The sequence below is a fragment of the Microtus ochrogaster genome, chromosome 1 (assembly GCF_000317375.1).
Source record: "Microtus ochrogaster isolate Prairie Vole_2 chromosome 1, MicOch1.0, whole genome shotgun sequence".
NCBI lineage: Eukaryota > Metazoa > Chordata > Mammalia > Rodentia > Cricetidae > Microtus > Microtus ochrogaster.
Window position 1 is genome coordinate 122876823 of NC_022009.1, and position 9140 is coordinate 122885962.

Consider the following 9140-nt stretch of genomic DNA (forward strand, 5'->3'; position numbering starts at 1 on the left):
CAGCTCTACCTTAGAGTGTGGTTATGAAGGTAGTCACTGTACCTGGCAGCTCTACCTTAGAGTGTGGTTATGAAGGTAGTCACTGTACCTGGCAGATCTACCTCACTTGCTCTCCGTCTATTTGGAAATTTCCAGGCTGATGACCTCTGAGTTTTTAAAGAAATCTGGCCCCACACGGAGAAGTCCATCTGCAGCTACCTCTTCTCACTACCTAGGGACATTGAAAGTCCTGGACCAGAAGCCATCACGGAAGCAGAGCCTGGAGCCCGACAAAGCCGATCACATAAGGGCGACCGTTTACCAGGTAAATGGAAAACACGTCTTAAACAAGAGCTGATGGTCTCCCCAGGCCTGCCCACCAGTTAATACTGTGACCACCTCAAAGGATAGCTGGATGCTCACTGTCACTGGGGAAGCTTTTCTTAGAAGTGTGTGAGCAACCGTGAGGGTTTTTCTGAATAATTTGCTGCCCCATTTTGCTTAAATGTCCTTAAGGAAAGAGAAAATACTGCTAAGAATTATAGAAATATAGCAAAGACCAGTTTGCTGTAAAATCTACATGCATTTTATACTATTCTCAAAGTTTGTGTTGCTCATGATCAGATCTTTTAAATGTTTTCTTTCTTGAGACAAAGATTTTCGTAATTTTTCCACAAATTAAGATTTTTCTATTTTTTTCATAATTTTAAGAAAGATAGTTTTTGTTTTGTTGCACAGAATATAACCTCCTTTGGAAATTTTTACACTTGAATTTCAGTATAAAATGTTGATACATTTAGTCATATTAAATCATTGCAGTCTTACAATACACGGGAGATAATGCAGTAAGATTTTCTTAAACAACAATATTCATATTTACATTTACAGCATTACAGGGAAAAGAATGCTGTTTTAGACAAAATGTATAAATTTCTTGGTTTCTTTTTTAAACTTTAAACGAGTATTTCAAATGTGGGTATGAGTTCTAAGTCGTTTGGGCACCTTATAGTATCGCATAAGCTTTTTTTTTAATTTCACAGGAGTGGCTGGAAAAGAAAAACGTGTATTTGCACGAAATGCACAGGATAAAAAGAATCGAAAGTGAAAACTTACGGATCCAAAATGAGCAGGTAATGTAAAAGAAAGAATCCTACATCAGTAAGCGCCTCTGGGTATTTAATGAATGGTTTTTAAGTGGTAAAATGTATACATGAAAGAACCGATTTCTGGCTTCATATTTTCAGTTTGGGTTCAATTTAACTTTTACATAAAAGCCCCATGTACATTTTAAGTCTCCTGTTCATAGGGTAGACACAGCAGGGCTATTATTAACAGTAGCGGTGTGACCACCAACTTCAGTCTCAGAAATTGACGTGATCAGAGTTTAGGCTAGAACATAGGCAACATACACTGGCCTTCAGTTTTCTTGTCTTGTCTTCCACTCCGCCCCCTGCTTTGGCTCCTGACCCACATTCCCCTTTGCTGCCTGAGACTCTTGTCCAGCCTCTCCTATGATTTCACTGCGTCCTTGTCGCCTGCCCGAGAACCCACTTCATTGTACTGATCCACATAAGTAGGCCAGCAGGGAGACATCCCTGAAGTGAGCAGCACTGGGGCCAGGCAGGTCTCTGTGGGACGACCTCGAGGAGCTGTGCTGAGCACCTTTGTGCCTTGCACTGCTGTGTAGGCCCGAGGGGACTTTTGCTTTTGATGATGTCACCTCCATGATACAATCTACGTCTTCTACGGTTGAACCGTATTTGAGGTCAAATACTGGCCTTCACAAGGTTAGAGAGTAAGTGTGTGACTTAGCTGCATAGTGCCCCGCATGTTTTACAGTGGGATGCCCTTATTTGACATGTGTCTATGTTCCTGTTATAGGAACGTTATGCCTTTATATCAAAACAGGGTCCATACCAAACACCTGTACCCACTGTGTGCTTTGGGTAATTAATTTACCTTACTTTATAATCTTTTAACTTTCGTGATTTTTTTTTTTACTAAACATTTTACAATACCAGTTAGTCTGTTGTAGTTTCTTTGGAAAACATTTATTTTAGCATACTTTCAAAGTCAATTGATGCTTCTTTCTCATGAATACAAAATAGGTCGACCCCTGATAAGTGCTTTGACATTCTAAAAAGGAGTGAATAACTTCTGTAGGTCAACTTTTCCAAGTAATTCTAAATAAATTACCTGTTTTAGTACTTTGTATAACAACTGTTGGGAGACTGAAGACAAATACATATTTGTGTATATGTGTCTAGACCTGTACTCCTGTCTAGACACATATATGTACGCCATTGTTTTTTCAAAAACCAAAATAGAAAAGAGCTGCTAAGAGGGAGGAAGCATTAGCATCATTCGAGGCCTGGAAGGCTATGAAAGAAAAGGAAGCAAAGAAAATAGCGGCAAAGAAGAAGCTGGAGGAAAAAAACAAGAGGAAGACGGAAGAAGAAAACGCTGCGAGGAAAGATGAGGCCCTGCAGGTGAGTACCGCAGACCCCATCCGAGCCTGGTCGCTAGCGGTTCTGGTGCTTGAATGAAGGATTCCTTATACTTTTGTCGAGCTCAGAAAAGTGGTGACGAGTAAGGGAACACTGTGAACTCTTCCAGGCCTTTGAGAAATGGAAGGAGAAAAAGCTGGAGTACCTGAAAGAGAAGACCAGGAAGGAGAAAGAATATGAGCGAGCGAAGAAACAGAAGGAAGAGGAGACAGTCGCTGAGAAGAGGAGAGACAACTTGACTGCTTTTGAGAAATGGTAATCCTTGCAGCTCTTGAGAAATGGTAATCCTTGCAGCTCTTTTGAGAAATGGTAATCCTTGCAGCTCGGTGGCTTCAAGGGAATACTCGAGGCTTCCCTAGGACTTACGCTTGCAGGGCTTTCCATGCCTTCCAATCTCATCGCTTCCGAAGCTACACTAGGGCATCTCTAGCGTGTCTTCTCCTCTAACTTTCCAGTGTTTCATGTTCTACACAGGAGTGAGAGAAAGGAGGCTCTTCTCAAACAAAAGGAGAAGGAGAAAATCAATGAGAGAAGAAAGGAAGAGCTGAAGAGAGCGGAGAAGAAAGACAAAGACAAGCAAGCCATCAGTGAATATGAGAAGTGGCTGGTAGGTGTTGCCTGTGATGAACTTCCTTCTTCCCTGGCTCTTTATCCCTTTTCTGCTTCTCTTTCCCATCCTGTTTTCCTTGGAGACTACTTAGCCTTTCCTCCTCTGCAGCTCAGATTCCCCCATGGCCTCTCCTTTCTGGCCGCACTTCTGAGGTTGCCCAAAGCACGTGAGCTTGCAGCAGGTGTGATGTTCCAGGCATGCATCCCCGCCATCCCCGCCATCCCCGCCATCCCCGCCATCCCCGCCATCCTCAGGCACGTCCCACTGTGCCCTTCCTTCCTTCTGTCTTCTTGCCTCTAACACCATGGAAGGCAGTCAGGTGCCCTGAGGGTCCAGAGTCTTTGAGGTGGAACCAGCCCTTGCATGCAGTAGTGCTCAGGCTAATGGGGAGGAACTTAGTTGATTTCTTATGTTCTTTTGATGTTGCTGATGAGGTAGGGAAAAGAGTCTTATTTAGTAATTCTTCAGTGAAAGGGATCAGCATTGGAGTTAGAAGGTACAATATGCAGCTGCTCTTTACTACATGTGTGAGAATAATAAATATTTGATTTTAATATGTATATGTTAACAGGTTACTTTTTGGTGCTGTCAAGCAAAATACAGTCTTCTATTTTAAAACAGATACACATTTTGTTAATTTTGAATAAATAGTACAAGTCGATGACGCGCTTCTGAGTAGAGCTCACATCACACTTCTGCAGCTCTTCCAGCAGGTTACTGTCTGACGTCACCGGGTTCACCTCAGTCTGCTGCCTGCAGGCGTCACGCAGAGGATTTCCTGACTTGCATGCATGTCTCAGACGGAGCTGGAGCATGTTTTCATTGCAAATATGTTAGTGACGTATATTCTGCAAATGGTCTTCACAGGCGCACACACTTTTCTATTGGAGTCTCTTTGCCTTAGTGATTTCTGAAAGCCCTCTTCAGTAGAAAATTCACCTATGATTTCCAGTAGAAGATGCAACTTTGCTTGTTTGTCTGTGTTTAGTAGTGCTTTAGGCCCTGCCAATTCCAGTTTATTTTGGATTTCTGTCTTTTCTTTTGGCCTCTGATGCTCACACCTAGTGAAGAGACCTTCCCCGTGGTTTGAAGCTACTGGGTCTGCCTCCTTCTTTTCCGGCTCCTGTGCCTTTACTGTGCCCTCATGTTATTTTCTTACATGATGAGAATTTGATTCCAACTTAGCTTTCCCGGGATATGTGTTTCACGAACCAGCACCTTTCTTCCTGGTGGATTAAGAGCTCATCTTCATGACACACCCTGCATTTGGGTTCTGTTTCTTGACCTTGTACATCATTGGTCAGTCTTGTTATGCATGTATTTTTTTTCTTGTCCCAGCCAGCTTCCATGTAGATCTGGGTGACTCCCCATCCCAGTTCTTTCACAGTGTCTCTCCCTGTGTGTCCCTTATCATACACATTTTAGCTCTTCCTAGAGGGCATAAGACCAAGCTGAACTCCTTAAAAGTGGAATATCTGAGAAACCTTCAGGACTAAAGGAATAATCCCCTAAGGCCAGTAAAGACCACTGCAGAACTCTCCTGCAGGCCAAGGGGGGAAATACAGCTCAAGGCTCTTGGGTGGGAGCAACCTTACAATGGTGATAGGAAAAGTGTCCCTTCCCGGAGTCAGCAGTCCTGGCTGTGAAAAGCAGTTATCATCTGCCCTTGTGCGTGGACTCCGGCAAGGCTTCATGACAGCTCCAAGCAGAGGGTAATAGAATTGGATGGTCAGTATTAGCTCATGGTAGGGCCCTGTCTTCAAAAATAAAAATAAAAAGTGCATTATTTGAATGAAGCAGTCAGTATTTCGTTATGATCTTTTAATCTCTTACATAGTGCTTGATTCTTTTTAAAATGCTAGAATGCTTCATGTATCAAAGTCTTGTCTTATTGCCAATATTACCGGGGCAATTGGATATCAAAGTTTGAATTTTCCAGTTTGTTTCCCCATTTTCCACCAGGCTTCTGAGTGCCTGTCTCAAAAACCAGGCAAGCAAGCAATGACATTACTGCTATTAATAGTAAATTTCTGCATGTTCAAACAAATCAGCAATAGTCCCTAGCTACTTTTCCTTCAAAACTAATTAAACAAGAAGTTGTGTGCAAAGATCTTATTATGAATCATTTTCTTCCAGCAGTCCAGTTCAATAACAAGGTCACAAAGTGTATATAAACTTAGAGTTTTCTGTTTTGTCTTTTTTTTTCTTTTACATTTTTATTCTTTTAGGAGAAGAAAGAAAAGCAGGAAAGAATTGAACGGAAACAAAAGAAGCGCCATTCCTTCCTTGAAAGCGAGACCCACCCTCCGTGGAGCCCTCCGAGCAGAAATGTGTCCTCGAGAGTATTTTGACAACTCAGGTTCTTGATTTATCCGTTCACCACCTTTGCCCATGGATTTGGAACCATTCATCTCATTATTTGTGGTAGAAGAGTCTGTTTTAATCGCTGCAGGAACTTCTGTGGAGCACGAGAGAGGTGCTTTACAGTGTAGGCAGTGGGAGCAGTGTTCTCAAGAGTAGATAAACCGCCTCAGGCAAGAAGCGGTCAGATTGCTGAGACGATCCAGATGCATGAAGCTTTGTCACATCCTAGTCATTTCTGATGTGGGTGGTGTGTGTCACTGAGTTCTGCATTTCTTAAAGCATGGATAGTCCGCTGATCAAAGGCTGCCATCCAAATTCCACCATCGTAGGAATGACTCAGTTCGTGGAAGCGCATGCTTCTCCATTGGAAGTTTGGGAATTAAAGGTCCCTGGGGAGGATGGGCAGATTATTCTAATTCCGCCCAGAACAGCGTCTCCGCTGGGCAGATTGAGGCCGCAGAGCTCTCGTCAAAGACCCTCGCCTTATGGCTGAATCTCAGTGTGCATTGCCTGTGTGGGCCTCACCTGACAATCATGGCCATTTCTTTAATAGGTTCACTTCTGAAATTTTCTTTCTAAATTCTATCTCAGTTTGCTTATTATTTGGTCAAAAGCCAGCAATTTGATGGTAGCTGTGTCTTATATAGTATTTGTGAAAATTTCATAAGGGTTCAGGGTCATTATCAAAATTCTTTCCAGACTAAAGTTATAAAGATCAATGAAGGTAACTCTCACCTTCTCAACTAGCCTGGAGTGCTTCAACTTGACTTTAGAAGCAGCTGAATGAGAAAGTGACTTTGTAAAAATACTCAAGATTTATTTATTTATTTATTTATTTGGCCTCTGCTTCTCCCTGTATCAAATGATCCCATCCGTGACTGGCCATTTCCCGAAACCCCAGCTGTTTCCAGCTGCTGTATGCAATAATGTGTTGCAGAGACAATCAATGGAAAGCATGGTTGCTGCTGTTCCCCAAGCTCTTACATCATCTCTGCTGCTCCTGACAGATGGAATTTGTCAAATATGTAACAGCTATTCAGGGTAGGTGTTATTAGCTTTACTGCGCAGATAAAAATGCTGAGCCTAAGCAAATCCAAAATAACTTGCCATATAGCAAACATACGAGCAATAGGACCCAACCCCACTGTCTTCCTTGTCCTTGAGACCTGTGTGACCTCAGAGACAGTGGCTGACCTCTGAGTCAATCAACCTTGCAAGCGCTTGTCACTCCCAAGGTGTTCATGGTGCAGTGCTGGTGAGATGTGGTCCTTTCCCGGTGCCTCCAGATGCTAATCCTCCTTACATCTAAAATGAGGTGAGGACTCATGGGATCTCAGAGGTTCATCAGACACAGTGTTAGCAAAGCCAGCAGTTTGTGCAAGACCCAGCTGTAGGATGTGCACGAACAGGATGTCACGAGAGGCTGTGTAGCATTGCCAGAGCAGATTGTGACAGACACCCACAGATGAAGCGAGAAGCCTTTGATACTGCCAGAAGTGGTCACTGAAAGATTCTCAGCAGGGTGCTATTGGTTTGGGATTCAGGACTTGAATTTGTGTGTTTTCCCACAACCAAGCCTCCCAGAATAGATTGATGCAGAAGTCTTGTATTGAAGTCAATAGGTAGAGATAGAAAAGGGTTTTTCACATTGTAAGGAATGAAAAGGAGATCAGACAGGTGTAGCTCTCCATGGTCACTTTGTACAGTGTTGTATTTGCTATTGCTGATAGCTTCTGAATCATGAGAAATGAATGGTACATGCAAGCTAAAGTGAAGTATTTGGAGCATAGGACTCAGTAAATAGCCTTTGTCATATTCATTTACACTTGATGGACGGGAGGCCAGTGTGGGGTGAGCAGGACAGTAGTTACTTAGCACACAGTTTTAGCATGCAGAAGAACTCAGCCTTCTGGTCTGTCTTTGATGGACCAGTCACAGTCAAGTGCTGCCAGGAACAGGGCCCTCGGAGAAGACGCCTGAATGCTGGTCTTTAAAGATGGTTTCTGAAGAGAATTACGTGAAGATATACCCAAGACCCCAAATGTTGTTCCCTCGCATGTGATTTAGGATGAGTCTATATAGAGAATAAATAATAGGGTTTTTTTCCAACTTACAACAACCTGTATTCAATCTCTATGGAATTTATCTAGTTAAGTATAATCGCCCCTTCTCCTGTAGTAAAAATAAAGCAGAGATTTGTCCAGTGAGTGAACATCCAAGTTTGTAATGTGGTAGTCTGAGTTCCAGAGGGAAGACTTGAACCTGCTAAGATTATCTCAATGTATTTGCTTATTTAAGAAATAAGACTTGCCCATATTTCCTTAAAAAGTACCAAATATAGATATAAATTAGTTTATAATAATGAAAAATAAAACTCTTATATAAAAGTAAGTTCCATAATAACAGCAAAAAGATATCACACATATCAAAAGTAATAATACGGTCTGGAATAATTTAGATGTGGAAGAGTTCATGTTTTCTTAAGGAAATTGGCTAAGAACAGCTCAGAGTAACGGTATTCCTGTAGCCTACTGTGTGTGCCACTCTTGAAGGTGCTGGTTCACTAATTGTTGTAGATTGGAAAGATAGCTGATGTTTTCACTGTTGCCAAAGTGGTACCTCATGGGAGGTTGACAGCCACAGTTGGATGCCCCTTGGAGTGGTGTAGCTGTCAATCAACCTGGACCCGACTGTTTCTGTGTTGAAGAATCTAATGTCCAGCATGTTTGCCAACCTCAGATGCCTAGTGCTATCGTTCAGGTTGACAGCAGGTCCTTTGCCTGTCATTCTACAGCTGTGCTGGCCTCCTACACCAACGTTGGCTAAGTGTGGTTATTGTTCCTGTGGCTGGTTGCTGCTCTCTCCTGGTTCCCTGTCCTCCCCAGCTGTTTGGGTGCTCGCACTTCTCTGTAAAGTATGAGAAAAGAGTGGCACTTCTTAAATACAATAGGTAAAGGAAGTTTCATAAAGTAGGAGGAAGTGCATGCTAGTCGAAGTCATTCTCAGAAATAAGATAGTACAGGACACAAATTTGCCTAATTTAATCCTGATTCATAGTTCAATTATACTACGGTAAAAGACATTTGAAAGCCTATGTGTCCTCTCAACACAAAGCAAATACATTATTGATTTTCCTCGTTCCTAGTTATGCTGATAGAATAGTGAAATGCCACGTGGGTGATGAACTGGAGGCTTTCCCAAGGCCTTTTGTTGTAAAATGTCGCGTGCTACTGCTAGTTTGAAGTGTTGTGTAACCAGAATATGTGGAATTCTTGGTGCTGAATTTAGGGTGTCTTTGGGATTATTGGGGGAGATATATTTAATGCCTGCTCCTTAGTAATACATTTTTGTTTCATACTTAATTTATTACAGTTAGCCACTCGTGGTTTATTTTATTGTTATAATTTATTGGCTGCACGCCAAATGTTAATAAATGTGATGTGTGCTTATCTCTGAGCTAAAGATGTTGATATCTCTTATTGGAAATGAATAGTGGACAAGAAGTGATTTGCAATGTAAGACCTGGATGAGAACAGATGTTGCGGCACAGATAGCGGGTGCGGCATAGTTGTCAGGTGATTAGAAGAAGACTCGGATTCGTGAAGTCGCCATGTTTCCATCCTCCGTGATAACTGCGGTCCCCCGCATCCATGTTTCCATCCTCTGTGATAACTGTGGTC

The 9140-nt window shown here is 42.3% G+C and overlaps 1 protein-coding gene across 3 annotated transcripts in view; it reads left to right on the forward strand.

The window, feature by feature from the left end:
- Map9 (microtubule associated protein 9) overlaps nucleotides 1-9134 on the forward strand; it is a 25446-nt gene extending 16312 nt beyond the window's left edge. For all 3 annotated transcript variants that reach the window (XM_026785219.1, XM_005344143.1, XM_026785237.1), the window contains exons 9-14: nucleotides 136-304; nucleotides 1020-1109; nucleotides 2307-2468; nucleotides 2596-2741; nucleotides 2961-3093; nucleotides 5325-9134. In XM_026785219.1, coding sequence (XP_026641020.1) covers nucleotides 136-304; nucleotides 1020-1109; nucleotides 2307-2468; nucleotides 2596-2741; nucleotides 2961-3093; nucleotides 5325-5447 — 823 coding nt within the window. In that variant the 3' untranslated portion in view covers nucleotides 5448-9134. The remainder of the gene's footprint in view (nucleotides 1-135; nucleotides 305-1019; nucleotides 1110-2306; nucleotides 2469-2595; nucleotides 2742-2960; nucleotides 3094-5324) is intronic.
- Nucleotides 9135-9140: the final 6 nt, after the last annotated feature.